General features: G+C 37.3%; 1 protein-coding gene across 3 annotated transcripts in view; it reads right to left on the bottom strand.

Moving 5' to 3' along the window:
• The window catches only part of RNGTT (RNA guanylyltransferase and 5'-phosphatase), a 192325-nt gene that overhangs the window by 155539 nt on the left and 16878 nt on the right, over nt 1-19908 (bottom strand). For all 3 annotated transcript variants that reach the window (XM_030491162.1, XM_030491164.1, XM_030491163.1), the window contains exons 5-8: nt 16625-16700; nt 13829-14078; nt 7395-7504; nt 6462-6563 (exon numbers count right to left, since the gene is read on the bottom strand). In XM_030491162.1, the coding sequence (XP_030347022.1) occupies nt 6462-6563; nt 7395-7504; nt 13829-14078; nt 16625-16700 (538 nt within the window). The remainder of the gene's footprint in view (nt 1-6461; nt 6564-7394; nt 7505-13828; nt 14079-16624; nt 16701-19908) is intronic.

Here is a 19908-nt window from a genome sequence, read left to right as displayed (position 1 = left end):
TCTCTTTAATTACCATCCCATTTTGACAGTTTCATGAGAATAATAGGAAAACCCTTACAACTACTTTTCAATGAAAATTATAACAAATGCCTGAAGAGTAGCTGTTCTACACACACAAATGATGTATAATTAACACCCAACAGTTGAGGTTTTGCCCATTGCTGCTAGTTACATAAGCACATGATTTGAATAAAGCTCATTTAATAACTTGGAATCAAACCACTTGAGTTAAGCCCGGTTGTTCACAAAACCCGTCACTCCTATTAAAAATCCATTTAGTCCCAAAAAGCCTGTTCAGTACATGTCCTGAATACTTCTGTCCTTTAAAAATTTCAGACCACAGAAACATGCCCCAGCCACAGAGAAAAGCATACAAAGCATTAAAAACCAATGGTGCAAAACTGATAAACATCTAACTCTATTCCTTAAAATGAGTGGGGAGATGAGGAAGAGAAAGTAAAGGAAGGTGTGGTTTCAAAGCATTCAGGTGATTTTTGTCTGGGTTCTTCACCCCATCCTATCATTAGGAGGCAAATGCTCCTTGCTGACTCCAAGACCATAAACATGTATAACCCTAAATACAACTAAATGACAAGACACTCAAACACAACATATAATAATTCATTTATTCACGAGCCATCTAGGGTCAGATAGGTGCCCAGAAAGGGGCACCTTGAGAAAAGCTCTTTATTCACAGATGCTTTCCAGTGATTAACAGCCCTAAACTTTCCTGTTGGTACCATTTCCGAAGCCGTCTGTCAAATCTCAACATCCTACATTTTTGCCCCCCTCCTCTTAATTAGGAAAGATTCCACTAAAAATTGTGTAAACCTCTATTTCAGGCATTTCCACTACTGGGCATAAAATTCCACATCCATGAAAATCTGGTCACGTCATTTGTAACAATCTCAAAATTAATCTATGGCTTCTTTCTCATTCCCAACAGAGTCTCCCTCAAGTTCAATTCCACATGAATATCTTTGCTCCCAGGAGACAATTTTTCTGTTCTCTAGATCTGCTTTTGTGACAAGCCCATCTCTTGTTCTCAACAATGAATTCTGAAGTGTATCTATTTTTTAACTGGATGAGTACTACCTCCAATCTTCTCTGTCTTCATTCATACTCATTACTATCCCAGCTTTCTCTCTAACCTCCTTCTGCCTCTCAGGGATAATAGTTTTTCCATGAACTCATTTAACTACATCTTCCTTAATCCTTTGCAGACAGGCTACCATTTTTCTTAGTTGCCACCTAATTTTGAGCTAGTTTCTTTTACCTCTTAATTTCCAAAACTAAAAAACTGTTTCTGTTTCCTCTCCTTTTAGAGTTCTTTAGCAATGATCATCTTTTCACAAGTTACTCTTGTCATAAATTACCTTTGGATAACTTTTCATATTAGGAATGTGCAATTTCTCAGTTACACATGTAAGCTTCATCTCATCATGTAAATTATCAAAGAATAGGGAAAGAAAAAAGGTTTTAGCTGTGCAAATTCAGGAAGAAACTTTTACCTTGTCTTAATTACATTTTAACAACATTCATGAAATTTTGTCTCAAAACACACCCAGTAGACTTTCTTTAAGTTATGGTCACAAATATGTTTCTGAAGAGGCTGCAACTGCCAATAATTTTAAAGTTCTTAGCAAAAATGGAAATTTTCTTCCATTTCTATAAAAAGCTAAACTAAAGAAACCTGGGAAGCTATCACAAGTTTGATAATATAGTAACTTACATGCTTTGGATAAATCAAAATTATTAACAACAGTCCAAAAATTTGGCCACCCCTTCTATCATACACTTAAGTGTAGCTTTACTATTTTTATTTATTATTATGATGCCAACAAAATGAGAATTATTTAGGCAATAGGCTTTTTTTCTAAAATGTAATCTGGTAATAATGAAAAAAAATAACTACAGAGATGTTCCTATTTTGTTACAAACACCTTTTAGACAATTAACAGCAATTGGCAAAGAGCTGTTTTACATTCTATATCTAGTTTGCATTTAGGTATCTGCAAGCCATTAAATCTGCATAAGTATTTTTCAAATATAATAGCCTTTGGCAAGAACTACCTGTTCTGCATTTGCTTAAATAGCTGCCTTACCATAATTGAACAGCCACAGTATTATGATCATATTTATCATTTTTTGCTAGAACTGCATGTGTACAGATGTGAAAATAAAAAGGTACTCACACAAATGAAAAATATTAACTTGCACCCCTTAATAGCTTGCATCTAGTTCAGGTCACATTTTACTATTATAAAACCTAGTCCTGTTTGATTGCATTAATCTGAATTATTCCACAGACGGTTTAAAGCTTTTTATTATTCTTCATGATAACAATCTTTTTTATTTTTTTTTTCCTCTCAAAATTGATGTCTTATTACTTTACCAACCCTACTCCTGTCTGAACATTCATCTCCACTCATTAGAAGAAGCATCTGCTACAAACAGTGTTAATGAAATACATATCAAGGGATACAGCAAGCCGCTAACCACCTGGGTTAATCCTTTTACAGTACAAAGTTGATAATGCAGAGTCATACAGTATGCCTTGAACATACTGTTACAATTATCTTATTCAGAGAGCAACTACTATTTCAGAAACACAGCACTACAAAACTGGATAAATTTGTAAAGCCACACATACCTTGTAGCTAGTGTTAACATACAACATATATTTCATCTCATCAAAGCCAAAAGTAGTGATTTTCGTAGTGGGAAATTTGCCCTTTGGATTTCTGTGCCTTATGAATAGCATTAAAATTATTTTTATGACACCAGAGGTTTGGCAACTGTTCCAATAAATACAGAGAATTCTAGAGTTCTGTCATATGACACCACATGAGTCCGAACAGCTGCAGACTTACGTGACTTATATTTTCATAGTAATAATTTAAAGCAATATGATTTTAGAGGTGTTTTTCCTCAAAAGTAAGAGGTGCATGTAATATTTACATACACGCAAATAGTTGGCACAAAGGAAATAATTTTCCAAAGACAGTCAAAACCAAGCGAGCTTCAAAGCTCTTTAATGTTCACGTGTCCACACCAGAGATGCATTTATAAACAGGAAGGGAGAAGCATTTGTTCACACTCATCCCCCTTTGGAGTGAGCATGCCCCAGAAGTAAAGCAGGAGTGAGAACAAGCTGGTGTGCCTCGCTGATGCTCTTGGGACAAGGGCTGTGGAAACCAGGCACTGAACAAGCAAGCGTAGACACTAACTGCCAATCAGGACAGACTAAGCAAAGGTAAGTCAAAAGATTTTGAACTCAGGGCTCCAAGAGAATTGAGAAGGATGAGTTTTGACCCAAACCAGACTCAGACCCACGCATTTACAAAAGTGTATAAAATACTACTCCTGTAGATTTCCCCAAAATATTTTATAGGATCACTGACAAATAATTTAAGTAATCAATTTCATATTATTTAGTCAACACAGGATGCTAAATAATGCTCCTTCATCTAGAGATTTTTTTTTCCTTCCAAAATTATGGGTAGAAAACTGTAATAATGCTAAGAAAGCAAGAAACCATGCACTGTTCAACCACTGAAAAACAATCAAAAAAACCCCAACCACCACCACCACAGCTCTTGAACCAGAAGGGTGAAAGTTCAGCTCCAGCTGAAATCTAAGAATAGCAAATGCCTCTAGAGAAAGGCAAAAGTCCACAATGAAATTACTGACACTACGTGTCAGTTAAAACGGTCTACAACTAAAGGCTTCAGCCATGAAATCTCTAGAAAAAGACTGCTGCAGGAATGAAATGCAGGTATTTAACAATGGTGAAATTTAAGAAGTTTGGCTAAGTTAAGCAAATATTGCTATTAACTGAGATGAGAACATTTTATTTAAGTGACAAAGTATAATAGAAAGCTATTAACTAAGCATCTGCTTTTCTGTAAGTCCAACCAGGTTGATGAAACAGCAGTGCTTTTTTAGGCAAAGAGAAAGAACAAAACAAAACAAAGTATGTAAGCCAAATAATATTGTAATAGGCAGACCCTAGACTGCTGTATCTAAACCACACTTAACAGAATAGCTTCAGAGATAATCTGATGACACGGGTTTCATCTCCAGACAAAGTAAGCAGGGGATCCATAAATGGATCTCCACTAACTGATGTCTTAATATTAAATTCAGGACGGTCACGCCTGTCAACTCAAATGTTCGGAATAATTAATGAAAATCTGTTTAATTGCATATGGAGTCCAGATCATTGGAGAACAACAAAATAATGAGAAGCACATCCAAACCAAAAACTGTGACAGTCATTTTTCATTGTTGATTAGGGTAGCTATCATGCACAGTGTCTAAATGTCCAAATAATAGCTCAGGTTTTCATCTTTAATCTCTCTTTCACAACATTCCTTCAGCTGAACTTCATTAACACTGGATCTTCGTAGCACCATTTTCTTCCCTGAATATACTTATCAGCCTATGTATCTCCAAATTAACTACAAGTTATGATCTTTTGAGAAAATTTAAAAGAACTATTTAGTTCCCTCAGCTTCATTCTTCATCCATTCTGGTTTGTCACCATTCTAGAACTCTAAAAACATGGATAGAATGCCCAAAATACTGAAAATTCCTACAAGAAATTACATGTGCGCTCTAATCTCATTCACAAAAGACAGTCTTCCAGGTGCACTACAATTTTCTATATAATTATTCTAGTATTCAGAATGTATGTATCCTGTACATTTGAGTCAGAAAATAAAAATATTTCATAAGACCTCAATTTTCCAAATGAAAAACTTAAATGACAAAGAAAAGCTCTTCAGGTCAGTTTAAGTTGGCTGAGTTTACTTGTTTAGGCTCAGCAGCATTTGAATGCGCTGTACTGCTCTGCAAATAAGCCTGTATCTCCCAGCACCGTGCTTCTGTGACCTCACATCCTGAGAACATCTCCATCACATTACTCAAGCACTCATGCATACAACCAGCCAGTGTTAATAAGCCAAATATTCCCAGCCATTTCTTAATGCTTGCGTGCCATACTGAGGGCAAGCTTAATTTGTGTTTTCACACCATGCACTGCCCAAGCTAATAAACCGCTGAAGAACAAACTCCACAGATAAGAGACACCTGAGAAGGGTTTGGGGTTTTTTTATAGGACGCAGCTTGTCCTGTACTCTGAATTGTGCTGAATCCTGACTGATTCCATGTCGAACCATTTGGTAATTCTCGCAGGACCCCAATTCTCCACATTTTCCAGGATTTTCGGTATCTAGGATACTCCACCATACCCATACACAAAACTAGTATTTTAACTCCACCAGCCTCAAAACAAAAATTCTTACCTCCTGTTTTTGAAAGCATACATTTCATCCACATACCTGATCCTTCTAACTTGTATACGTGTAAATATTTAACTCTTGCTAGTCTAAATCACCACACACAAGTGAGCACAACAGTCCTCCTCTTACTGTGTGTACATTAATTGTAATTGCATTTTTTCTGACCAAGTCAAAGCAGGTTAAAACCCTATTTATCTGCTCTAAGTGAATAAAAACTAAAGTCATTCTGCTTAGCAGACTATGAATGTTTAAATACTACTGTATATAAAGAACATCTTTTAGAAATAAAAAGCAAGCTAATGAAATTAATGTGTCACACAATTTACATTCTTCCTGTTACTGAAACACTACTGACTATAATGTAAGAAATTACATTATTAATTACATGAAGGCAGCACCCACAACAAAAAGGAAGATTGTGATCTGTATGGTATGAGTAGTATAGGTTAAAATATAATAAATTATTAAAAAAAATAATAATATCTGGGATTCTGGATTTCAATTTTGAAACCAGAAACACTGAAGAAAAGCAGAAGGTTAGAGTATCAGTCTCCACTGATGATGATCAAGAAAGATTTGTTTGTATGAAGAGCCACAGTACCTCTTTGCAAGAGTGCAAGGAAACAGGGCACCTAACATTTGGTGGTTTATTTAAATGTGAATAGCAAATACTTTCTATACCTCATCCAAGCTGCTGAGTGTAAAGGCAAGAGACCCTATACGACCAGAACTACAAGTCTGAACAAAGGATCACAGTATGAATACATTTCTAATACTAGCCAGCTTCTGAAGAATCGACTAGAAATTTTAATTTAGCTTTTATAAACAAATTATTTAGCTTAACAAACTTTTACTGTTATCTAAGATTGTTCTAAGGCCTTGGTGGCAAGTCTTGGCTGACAGACAGCAAGGGTTTTGGAGAAGAATAAAAGTACATACATTTAGGCCAGTCTGCAGAACAGCTGCTAAATAGAAACTTGGTCACAAACTTCAGCAAATGTTGGGTACCAAGAGAGCAAAAAAATTAATCTCTGGAGTCAGTTTTGCTGTTAGAATATGCTTTGTCCTTCGTACAAGCAAATTCACTTTCCTTGGAAAATACAAACTGTCTACCCAATTTACTCAGAGTTTCTTTTTCATTTAAAATGAACTTACCGAGTGCCGTCTGCTTTCCAGCTAACTTTGTATGGCTTCTGCTCCAAAAATTTAATATTTTGTTTGTCCATGGAAACAGGCTGTGCTCCAGGGAATCCTGACCTAAAGAAAAAAGAACCATGTTTATTAGTGTTCTGCAATAGTAAAAAATGCATTGCCGTGTGTGACACTAGACTGAAGTCACACCTTGTACCAGACTTGCTGCAAGATTAACTTTGAGTTAGAGCATCTTCTCCAATAAGGTATCTTGCAAGAGGAATCAAATGCCTGTCTGATAAGAACAAGTGTATTTGCTTATGACAGCACACTAAATTATGTGGAACTTCAAAGTTTTAACTTTGGAGGAAAAGAGAATTGAATTCAAAATTACATGCACTAGAAGAACTATAAACATCAGCAAGTTAGGAAGCATTGTGAGCATCAACCTGGATCATCTGCTTTGGAAAGGGAGAGTTCAGAATCCGAGACATTAAAGCCAGCATTCTCATTAACACTGGACACAAATCCAAGTTGGCTATAAAAATGAGTCGGCTATAAATACCTCAATACTGAAGTGTAATAGTAGTTGTATAAATGAGTTTACTGCTTGAGCAAGCACTACATTTTACACAAACACCTGGAATTTGCACAGCAACAATTCATCTGAAAAGGTTTTGTTATCTCAATGGAAAAGCAGTTCTAGAATCTCATTTCTTAATATCAGTAGCCAATAATTCCATTTCACAGTACAATGAAAGATCCTCATCTGTTTCACTGCTGAATGTTTTTGAGGTTTGCTTTTTTTTCTTAAACAATCCATGCAAAAATAGTCACCTGTTCTTATTTTTACAATGAGCTGTTTTCTTCTCAAAAACTAGAAATTACTAGAAAAAAAAAAACAGAAACACTTATCTCTAGACAGTATAAATAAACAAGTTCTAAATGTTCTCATACCCTTCCCATCCACAGAACTGCTGACATTTTTGCTGTATTCCTCCTAACTTTGGTTGTGTTGTCACCTGGGTCACACATTTAACTGTTACTCCTTCCAAGAAAATTGCACCCTAAATAAGGAAAAAAAAAAAAAAAAAAAAGTATTTAAGCTTTCACAAAAGCAAATCAGAACATGTCAATACAAGATTAAGTCTCTTTTTACAACTTGACCCTCATGAGCAATAAGAGCTTAAATATTCCCTAAGCATTTACTCCCAAATATCAAGACACACCAGCTGAGCTTTGCCAGTAAACTGACTGGTGAGCCATATTATGAACCCAGAAACTGAAATGAGTTATTTATGGGCAAAAAAATAAAACAATAATTAAAAAAGAAAAAAAAAGAGGAAAATGGTACGAGATAGGCACTGTTTAGGTAGTGCTCTCTAGAAAGTTCCCACATCAAGCTACAGCATCAGTCTGACTTATTTTTTTCATTTGTTTTTATTTGTAAAGCAGGTACAGTATTATCAAGTATTTAATAGTAACTTGGTCACATATGGAATTTGCAGGGATCAAATTAATCATCCTTAGTATACAAAACATTATATAACAGCAAGGTAGTGTAAGACATTTATTTGTGGATGAGAATTTGAACTTAAACAATATTTTAAGCCTAGAGCAAAATACTGTACATTAAAGGTCACAAAACTCTTTCTGGCAGCGACACCAATTTTTAAAGTGTCAAAAAGTATGGCCTCAAAATAAGTAAACTGGAAACTGAGGGCAAAATCGACCTATGAAATGTTAAATAATTCTTTTTCATACAAACACAGTATTTTTAGACCAACAATTCCATGCTTTCCATGATTCATAGAAAGTAAGAGCTGCTTACTAAGAGCAGACACCTAACACGTAAGATGAACATAAGCAGCCTGGTAATTAGCAAACTAAAGTTATGGGAAACATCTTTAGACATGAGAGGCTCGGTGGTTTTTTTTAAAACAAAAATGACAGCACTTTTTTCCCCTCCAAATCCTGGAGAGGCAAGCTTCCAATTAAATATATTCTTTTATTCAGGCCTAGATGGTAACTCCAGTACAAGAAGTTCAATTACACGGATGTCACCTCTACCTGGGCGAACTACCACGTTACGTGTCCCAGAACTTAAACTTACACTGTAGGGAAAACAACGCAAAGAATGAATGTACATGCAGCAGCAAACTTGAAGGATTCTCAGTCAGTATAAGACAAACTTCCTAACAAATGAGAAAACATAAACAGCTGGTCTGTAACAAAGTATTTGCGTAAAAATATATTTGCATAATTTTATTCTCAATATAAACCAGATTACTAAAGTGGAGGTCCTCTCCTGAATGCCACAGAAAAGCCTATGCACAGATCAACAATACTGAAAATAAAACTCTAAATGACTTGCATATTCCAGAAAAAAACTGATGCTGAGTGGAATAAAACAAATTCTGCACAACAGAACATATTAAAGCCATCAGGTTTACAAAACTACATAATTAAAGATTTTTATACAGATCCCAAATCAATCACATTTCAACAACATCTCGAATTCTCAATGCAGACTAAGAAGATCGAAGTATGACATTTCACCTGTTGAGCTATGAATCCGGCACATGAAGACATAAATATTTCTTATCTATTCTCTAAAATGCTTGAAACTTGCATTACCAAATCTAGCTGTCTACTACTGAAGAAAGGAGCATTTTTGCTCCCTTTTCTTTCCACACACCATGGCACTCATCTGTGCTCTGCTCTTGAGCAAGTCTAGGAACTAAGTTGGCAAAAATAACATTATAAATTAGCAATTTTCTGCCAAATCTGTATCCTAAACTAGCTCACCGTAGGATAAGTCAGCACTAGTGCCAGCACAAGGGAAGCAGAAGGAACATGGAGTGAAGGCAAAAGAGTTTTCAGTACAGCCTGCATTTAGTTAAGATTGGCTCAGTTGTATCATTATCATCAAATCGTATTCTGAGAATAGTATGTCCTAAAGAAATACACTAGTTCATAACCTTAATTACCTTAAACTCCACAGACTTTCGGCCCATCACTTATCCAATATTACTGATGCAGGCACCAGCAGGTGCAACAGCACACAAGTGACTGGGCGAGGGAGGCAGACAGCTATATATGGCTGGCAAGCACATCGTCTGAATTCCAAGTAAGTGGTTAAGAGCACCATGAAATAAAGGAAGACAGTCGAGCCTTGCTTCTCAGAATAATGGCAGAGTGTGATGGCAGTACAACTGCTAAGATTAAAGCAAAAGGCAAGCAACAGGAAAGATTTTCCAGAAATGAAAAAGTCACAAACATTAAATTGGTGCCTGCCATTTCAAAGTGTCTCTCTCAGATTATCTGCTCAAGTATACTCACTCAGCTAATGCAAAGCACTACAAAAACAGTTGAGTCACTTGGGCATCCATGCTTAGCTAACTCAGCACTCCAGGTTTCAGGAGGACATTTCCTCGGATAAGGTGCCAGAACTGAGCCAGATCCATGCACTTTCTGCACCACACTGAGCTAACAGCCGTGGTGGAAACAGGACAGGGGAGAACACAGTGCGAAGTTGCCAGAGCACTCAGCTCAGCAGGAGCGCCTCAGGTCCTCAGCACGGCTATTAAAGCAAAAGTGCTAAGCCCTACCGGACCCAAGGTAACCTATGTGCACTTAGTATCTACACGCTGCGCAACCTCAACACCATCTGCACCAATCAAGTTCTCCTTAATCTGTATCCCTCCACCCACCACTTCAGCTGAAGATGTGGCAATGTGTTGGGAAGATCCTAAACACCATCTGGAGGAGTAGGTGAGTGGGAATAGCCCCAAACACACACCTCCCTGACCCTAGCGGCCATCACCAGGCCTGGGCAATAGCCACCTTCAGGTACTAAGACTTGACCAAGTGCCAGTATGCTCAGAGACTGTTTTCCAGAGGACAAGAAACATTCCAAAGCATGTCAGGAAGAGAAAGAGCCCACATCTTCTAAAAGAGAAGAAGGGAGAGCCAGGGAGTTACACTGATCAGCTTAGATTTAATACCTAGAAATACAAGACCAAATCACACAAACTGCCTCTAGACATTTACAAGTAAAAATGATACAACAAAATCATACTGACTGTCACTCAGTAACAATGGCGCTCAACTAATCATTTGGTTTTGGTGAAGAAACAGGCTTCACAGAATTGGGAGCAGCAGGAAATACCACATTTTTTGATGCTTGCTTGGTTTTGTCTGCTTGTCTTGTTCTCATAACAGAACTCAGAAAACTTGAGGTAGATGTAACTTCTATAAAACAGAAGAGCAACCTGTCTGACAACCAGATTCAGAGGAGTTACTGTTCCACTAACAAAATGGAAGAATGTATTGAGAAGGATCTGTGGGGTCTGTTTTAGGTATAAAAGAATGAATTTATTTTTCCTACATTTCCTATTAGCATGTTCTTATTTTTATTAAATCTGTGAGATTAGTAACAGACTGTTATGGTAGCTTAAGAATTCAGTGTTATCCTTAATTTTAAGAACAGGCTGGAAAAAACACTGTGCAATTCAGTATAAACAAAGTTCTACACTTAATAAAGAATAAGCAATTATACAAACACACATCGGTAGATAATTAGAGAAAAAGATATGGAGGCAGCAAGAGACCAAAAGCTCAATTAGTATTATTCTGTTTTGTAAAAGGCAATTAAATTAAGATATAGAAACAGAAGTATTAGCTTTAAGACAAGCAAAATTAATTCCTCCCTATTTAAGCACTAGGATGGCCTCAACTAGAGGCTTGTGTTCAATTACAGGCATCACTATCTCAGAAAAATGTGAGTCAACATGACAGAATACAAAGAATAGTAAGAATGGTCAGAAGTATAAAAAATATGCACTACAAGAAAAAGTTACATCCTGGTTTCAGCTGGGATAGAGTTAATTTTTTTCCTTTTGGATTGTACAGTGCATTGGCATACAAGGTGGAAAAATAGAAGGCTAAAAAGGAAATGACACCCATATTTCTGTATTCAAGTACATAAAATGCTGCTGCAAAACCAGAAAACAATTTTTTCCTGTATCTGTCAAGATGCCCATGGGCAGAAGAATAGGTACAGGGGTTAACCTCTGGCAAAGATCCAGCTGACCCACGAAAAGTTTGAAGGTTCTGGCTCAGAATTGTAACTTTTTGTCCTATTCGCAAAACCAAGCGGTTTTTTTCCTGAAGATTTTTTTTCCTGAGGTGAGATTCTAAGTGTCAGTTAACAATGATGCTTCAATGCTACAATTATTATGGCATGCACTGACAAAGTCAAAACATGTTTGGATTTCCTGTGTAGCATCTGAAACTACAGCAAACAGATTTGCTGTTACTTGTCAAATACACTTGGGTGATGACAAAGGAAACCATAATGACATTATATTCTAACAGTTCCCACAGTTTCTGCAGCATAGAAAAGAAAGGCTGTCAAGACTTCTTGACGTCAAAATATAGCAGATTTAATGAAACGTGCTGAAGTTCCTCACATCCAAGATGGAATTTCTGAGGTGGACAGCATGCTAACTTCACTTTGCAGGATAGCTGGGCAGTTGTTTATTGTCTCCTCCTCTAACCCTAAACTTTTCTTCTGTCCCCACAAAGATTTGGGTCAAAATGAAAATATTTCAGAACACCACTATCACCATAGCCACCTCTAGTTTGACACTGTCTACTCCTAGGTGTTTAGAGAAAGAGTCAAATTAGAAGGCCAAAAACATCTGCTGCAGGAAATCAATGTAACGCTGAAAATTTAGCCCTTTGGAAAGTAAAAGAAGAAAATCTGAGCGAGAGGTATTTACCTGATAATCATTGCCCCTGTAGATCGCATTTTTACAAGGAACCACAAATGGACTGTATCCATCTCTACCGAGTTAAGAAGCAGTCCAATCTGCCAGCCAAGAACCATGGTAAAGAATTCTCCCCGTTCCTCCTCTTCATGTCAAAGAATGTTCCTCCAGAGCTGCAAAACTGAATTATACGAATATGCATATTAACTAGATTATTCTTTCTTTCATAAATTCTCTAACTCTTAATTAACTTTTCATTATTAATATGCTTATTCGTATAATTTAGCTTCCAGCTTTCCAAAAAACCTACAGTGGCAGATAAGAAAAAGCCTAGGAAGCCAGTATCATGACTCCTGTTAAACAGATCGGTTAAGTTTTATACTTCCTCAAAAGAAGCTGTCAGTGGATCTCACCATCACGCCTCATCTGCTAATACATCAAAAGGCAAGTAAAAAAAAAAAAAAAAAAAACCACCAAAAAAGTTTTGAGGTTCCAGCCCAAGTAATTTTTCTAGATATAAGTGTTCTACTGCAAGGCTAATGGAGGTTGTTGCTATATCCCTGAATGTATTTTTACTATGGCTTTTCACAGTGTGGGCAATTTTTTATTCCAGCTGATGGACTACTTGAAAGTTTTCAAAGTTCATTTTGCTTCTGCGTACTACATTTTGTATACCTTTCAGGCTATTTTCTTCCATCTGTAAACAATGTTGAGCAGCTGCAGCAACAACAACAGGCATTTTTGCAGCATATTTCATATAAGGATTTTTAAGTGTTTGCAAACAAACACACCTCAGCACTCAGTAAGTCAGTATTACGCAATAAGAAGCGAATGTATTTTTGCACTCAGCAACATTTCCCCCTACTTTACCTGCAAATTAAAAAAAAAAAAATAAAAATAAAGTCAGAAATTTGGAGAGAACTGAGCCATTAGTCTTCAGATGACGCAAGTATATTCTTTGCACTTGAGTATTAGTTCTGTATTATGGTAACTACAGTAACTCACTTCACTAGAATCATGCAGATATATGTCAAAATAATCATAATAAGTGATCAGCCATATTTCTTATCATTATACAGTTAAAACAGCTTTGAAAGAAATATCATTTCAAAGCTGCCTTGGGGGTTTTAAACTCATCTTGCTTTTTGCTAATCCTGTTCTCCATCCTCCAATATTTCCAAAAGTAAGAATATTTACCAAAATGAGCACTGAATTTTAAAGACTCTGAATTTCATCCACATGGCTACAAAAAAATAACTAAAAACTATTTGCACACTCTACTTCCCCATACCATTTCACCTTTAAAGACAAGAGTAAATAATTAAAAAGTGCTTTACTATCTCAACTCTAACTTTTAAAGAAATTGTTAGATTACAAAAATTTTAAGTCATTTTTACAACTGAAATAGCTGAGGTGTTGAATGTTTAAGTTTCATATAGGAAACAGATGAAAGCTTACAATGAATCTAGCAGATTTTCCTGGTTAGAGACAATACTACCAGTCCTCATTTGCAAGAGCACTGACACTTGTATAGCATGTATTATGTAGTAAATGATGACTATGAGTTTATGAAATTAAGTTTAGCTTTTAGAATGTGAAGTTCTTAATCAAAAGTACCAGTTTTAGGCGTTCTTTCCTCCTCTTGCCAAAGGAAGAGCTTGATGATCCAGGTTCTGATTCTTGGCCTCCTGTTTTACCATTATCATCATCCTCCTCTTCCTCATCATCAAAGCACCATTCTGGTAGCTCAGGTGGTGATGGTGCATCATCTTCATCTCCATAACGACGAAATAATTCCTTCAGATAGTCCCCTTTATAAATACCTGGTGGTCTAGCCTGAGCAAAAGTAGCCACAGCAGCCTCAATACTGTCAAATAAAAATTGAAGATTACTCTGGATGCTTAATTTACATGTTTTAGTCATGTTACGCCTTACCAAACATTAAGATTTATTGGACTGAGAATTACAACAAACTCCAAACTGGTAATTGCAAGAACATTCATTACTTTTGAAATATCATGCTTAGATTAGCCTGGCAACAGTTGCACTTGCACAAAATTCTGCATGCACTACATATGTTCTCAGAAGTAACTGCAGCTTGCACTGCTTCATTTCCTTATTGTAGCTAATTGTATTGTGCTGGTCACCTAATTAAAACTCTTATTATTGCTACAGAAAGGAATGGATGACACATAGATAAGTACTTAAGGACTGAAGGAAGACAAAAAAGAGTAAAGAAAAAAGATGAACAAAATTAATGAAGAAAAATGTAAGTTTTGAAATTCAATTATGGCTACATTTTTTCTCCTCTAAGAATTATTTTTCCTTTCATTAGAGGTTTTGCCATCACACTGGAAAAAAGCATCCTAATCTTTTCAAATTAGTTGTCTTTCCAGAAGTTTCTCATTTAAAAAAAAAAAGAAAAAAGAAAGAAATCTGTCATTCAGAAACCTTTTACTATGCAGCTAATAATCTTCAGTGCTTTAAGAAACTGGACACTGGATCATGAAAAAAATAGGAGCTAGCCATGCACTTTCCCGAGCCAACAGGAAAGCGAGCACAGCACAAAGGCCAGTCCTAAGAAAATGTTTAACAGAAAACACTGGACATACAAAGTCACTCAAATTGGTCTCTGATGATATTAGAACTCTATACTATATTGGAATAGATGGCAATCAAAGCCAAAAGAGGCAACACAGGTTTCAAGCACAGAAACCTAGCTGGAAGAAAACATTTTGCAAGCTCTAGAAACACAGCAGTCTTTGGGAAAGTGAGTTGTGAAAAGGAGAATCAAGTAAGGTTTCTATTCACTAGCTGGAGAGCCTTCAGTCTGGATGACCTTTCTTTAAACTAACTGTAAAATACGTCTCAATATTCACGATACATCAGCAGCACTCCTACATCATATGCTTAAGGAATGAATATGGATGGATTTTTCCATCAGGAAAATCTTATTTCCTCATCAGCAAATAATAGTGCCTTATTTTAAAGAATGATAAAGCAAATTTGATTTATCTTGATACAATGCTTAGCATTAACTACCACCATGCCAAAATTCATTCTTTTGCTGCGGACATTTTTCCCAACCAAGTGATATCTGGGTGTTCTATTAACAAAATCTCACAGAGATGAAACAACTTGATACAATTAACTACCTGAATAAAGCCAAAAAAAAAAAAAAGAAGACATGGCTATTAAGTTTCAAGGCTTTTCCCACGGAGGTTTGAAAATAAAGAGAGCCTGCATAAAAGCATGAGATTCAAATAGATTCAAGTGCATTTCCTCTTCAGAACAAAGGACCAATTCTGAGTCTAACTATTGCATGCTGCTTTTAAATTGTTAGATTAAAAGAATACATATTTTCTAGTTCATAGGAACAACTAGAATCATACTATAAAAGATATTTGTATCTGTGTCTACTTCCTATATTCAGCTAAGATCCTGCCAAGATTCAGCCACCCACTACTAATGGTGTTCTGTCTCCATTACTCCAATGTCTTTATTCCAAGTTTACTAACAGACAACAATGACCTAGTTCTTTGCAAACAGCTTACACATACATGCTAAGCACCAAAGAAATATATGTCCGGTCATAAGAAAATGCTGCAACAGAAGCAGAATTTTCTTCACTTAAAGGACCACAGAAGAAATATCATCAGAATGCTTAAGGGGTTTGTTAAGAAACAGGCGCTGCATGGGACCCAGTCAGCAAGGAAAAAGTATTTTGTGAGTGCTCTCAAACATGCAAAAGTCATGCCCACCAGCATGGTACAGGCATGGGGTTTTTTACACTAATGTTATTTGAACAAGAACACTACTCTTCATGACGGCACCAATTTTTAAATTATAGAAACAAAAAAAACCAACCCTGGTGAGTCTGTATAGAAGCATGCTGTAGACTTTAGTCAAAAAACAAGCTGGAAACAAAGACTTTGTCTCCCCCTTGACCCTTCAGAAGCAAGTATGTCACTCTGTTGTTTTTCTACGTAATGTCTGCTCTTCAGAACTCAAAAACCCCCAAAAAGCCTCCATGCAAACCTACATGGAAAAAGACTAAAAAGTAAGAGAAATAATCTTTCAGACATCTCTCAAACTCTACATTCTTACTCAAAATTTGGGACACATCATGGGGGAGATGTGTACAGTACAATGTATACACTCCTAAAAGCCCACACACAGCAGGTACAGCTGACTCTTGACCTACTGGACCTGGAAAGCTCAACTGAAACATGCTAAGCTACCAAGGCATGATATAAATAATGTTAACATAGATTCTTTGCTCAAGATTAGTAGGCAGTTTTAAAATAACAAACACTGAATATATTAGGATAGCTGTCAGAACAATGACTGAAACATACTGAAGATGCCTTTGGCAACTTTCACAAATCCCTAGGAATTAACATTCAAAGTTACCTCCAGTCCAACTTCTCGACCAAAAAGGCACAGATCAGAAATCCAGTTCTATTGAAACCATGTGTGCAATGGACACCTAGACAAGACAAGAAAAGAGTATAATCATTCACATGTAGTTTTAAAAAACATGAAATCACAGAATCGTAGAATCGACTAGGTTGGAAAAGACCTGTAAGATCATCAAGTCCAACTGTTACCCCAGGACTGCCAAGTCCACCACTAAGCCATGTCACTGAGGGCCTCAGCTGCAGTTTCTGAACACTTCCAGGGACAGTGATTCCACCACTTCCCTGAGCAGCCTGTTCCAATACCTAATTGCTCTCAGGTATTGTCCAAGGTTGATGTTTTGCTGACCTTCTTCCTGACTTTTCCAAGGATTGAAAATTCAATGATTTTGTGATCGCTTTGCCCAAGACAGCCTCCAACCATCACATCACCCACCAATCCTTCTCTGCTTGTGAACAGCAAATCTAGCCAGGCATCTCCCCTAGTTGGCTCACTAACCAGCTAGGTTAGGAAGTTAGCTTCCATACCCTCCAAGAACCTCCCAGATTGTTTCTTCTCTGCTGTGTTGTACTTCCAGCAGACATCTGGTAGGTTGAAGTCCCCCACAAGAACAAGGGCAAACAATTGTGAAACTTGTCCCAGTTGTTTGAAGAACACTTCATCTATAGCTTCATCCTGGCTGGGCGGTCTATAACGGACTCCTACCAGGATATCTGCTTGGGTTGGCCTTCCGCCTGATCTTCACCCACAAACATTCAGCCTTCCCACTCACAACAACTGAAAGCAGTCGATGCACTCCTTGACATACAGTGCAACCCCACCATCTCTTTGCTTGCCTATCCCTTCTGAAGATCCTGTAGCCATCCACTGCAGCACTCAAATCATGTTAATCATTCCACCACGTTTCTGTGATGGCGATTATGTCACGATTTCCCTGAATGCTTTAGTTTCACAAGTGTGTTTTTGGATCCTTCTACCTTCATCAGTAACATTAAAGACTTATGTACTTTCCTCTCAAGGCAGCCCAGATCACATAAGGCACACGAGCCTAAAAGCCATTTGTTACATTCATTCTGCAAACTATTAGCAACAAGAGTATAGGATACTTCAGTTTATCCCAATTCAGCAGCACTACCTTACTGCCACTGAAATATGGCTAATACAGATAAGTTTCAAAACATTTTTTCATGACTGCTCAAATGCTTATCAGAAGACAATGCAATCAAATTCAGTAATTGTGCTTTTAGTGCATTCAACAAGCATAACATTCATTTCACACCATCAGGCATAAAAATCATATCCAGATTACCCTATCTCAATCCTGAAAGAGGTGTCAGTAGACCACAGATCTATTTCAAAATTGCTATTACCATGTTAAGACCAGACTTATTAATTTGGGAGGAAAAAAAAAAAATACAAAAAGAAAAATATGCAACAGTATAATCACCTTGAATTACTTATCTTTTCAACGGCAGAATGGAAGAATTAAGTCTTCAGCCTCTATTTTATTGAACTCATCCCCCAGTGAAAGGAGGGGAAGAGTCAAATGCAGTGGAACTTTTTTTTCTCTCAAGGCAATAGCACCATCTAGTGATGAACGAGCCAGCCTAAAAATCTGTGCTATTAAAAATGTCGTGAAGGATTCCAGCAAGATGTTGCCTCTTCCTCATACTGTGTTTTAAATTACAAATATCAAAGGTTCCACTAACACTTAACACAGTCATTTTCTTAACATTCACATATTTTTCAGTAGTGACCATAGAATCGTTCAGGTTGGAAAGGACCTGTAAGATGATCAAGTCCAACAGTTAATGCCAAGTCCACCACTAAACCATATCACTAAGGGCCTTATCTACACATCTTTTAAATACCTCCACGCATGATGACTCCACCACTCCCCTCGGCAGCCTGTTCCAATACTTGACAACCCTTTTGGTGAAGACACTTTTCCTAATATCCAATCCAAACCTCTCCTGGCGCAACTTGAGGCCGTTACCTCTTGTCCTATCAGTTGTTTCCTGGGAGAAGAGACGGACACCCACCTCACTACAGCCTCCTTTCAGGTAGTCGTAGATAGCGATAAGGTCCCCCCTGAGCCTTCTCTTCTCCAGACTAAACAACCCCAGTTCCCCCAGCTGCTCCCCATCACACTTGTGCTCCAGACCCTTCACCAGCTTTGCTGCTCTTTTCTGGACCCGCTCCAGCACTTCAATGCGTCTCTTGTAGCAAGGGCCCCAGAACTGAACACAGGATTCGAGGTGCAGCCTCACCAGTGCTGAGTACAGGGAGATGATCACTGCCCTGGCCCAGCTGCCACACTATTTCTCATACAGGCCAGGATGCTGTAGGCTTTCTTGGCTGCCTGGGCACAAGCTGGCTTATGTTCAGTGGCCTTCAATCAGCACCCCCGGGTCCTTTCCTGCCCTGCAGCTTTCCAGCCACTCTTCCCCAAGCCTGTAGCGTTGTAGCATGAAGTTGTTGTGATCCAAGTGCAGGACCCAACACCATGAAGCAAGTCACTTTAGCTAGGACTATTTCTCAACCATAGTTAGTAAAGTAAGTTGAGCAGCAATTCATTTAATACTTATTCAGACAAAATGTTAATATCTTTCTTTTTTTCTGTATGCTCCCCTACACTGCAAGTATTTCTTTTATTTTTACTGGAGATCCAAAAAATGCCTATGAAAAGCAGACTGATAAAAACCAGAAACTTTATCTGCATAAACAGAAACTGTATCAGGGTCGAGTTTTGTGACAGCCCCACCAAACTTGCCTTTGTACTAAAGCAAGGTGAAAACCCAAACAAATTTCTTGTGTGCCTCCATTCTAATCATTTAATAACATTTAAAACTGTGTAACTTGAATCAAAGTGAATTTTAGCTTCTTTATAGAATTTATTCGCAGAAAACATTTCTCCTTTGTGTTCTGCTTAAGCAAAATTTTTGCATTTTGTTTCCTTAAGGTTGGCAGGCATGCTCCAGTCCTTCAAGTTGCAAAAATGAAGTTTCCATCCTACACTGTTTTAGCTGAACAGAAAATTTTGTTCAGCTACCATTCACATTTCAGTCTCTTTTCATATCTAATCTTAACACTGGAAATGAAATTGCACACAATTGCTACCAATAAGTCCTGCAACTGTTACTGCTACCAAGAAGGTTAAGTCAATAATTTTACGCACATGACAAAAGATAAGAAGCGTATCAGCAATGAGACTAACAGCGTGGAAGGGAAAGATCACACAGGGTGCAGTACTATCGCTGCTGCCGACTGCTTTCACT

This window comes from Strigops habroptila, chromosome 6 (assembly GCF_004027225.2).
Source record: "Strigops habroptila isolate Jane chromosome 6, bStrHab1.2.pri, whole genome shotgun sequence".
Classification (NCBI taxonomy): Eukaryota; Metazoa; Chordata; class Aves; order Psittaciformes; family Psittacidae; genus Strigops; species Strigops habroptila.
The sequence above is the reverse complement of the archived record's forward strand: the minus strand, read 5'-3'. Positions and strand labels throughout refer to the sequence as shown.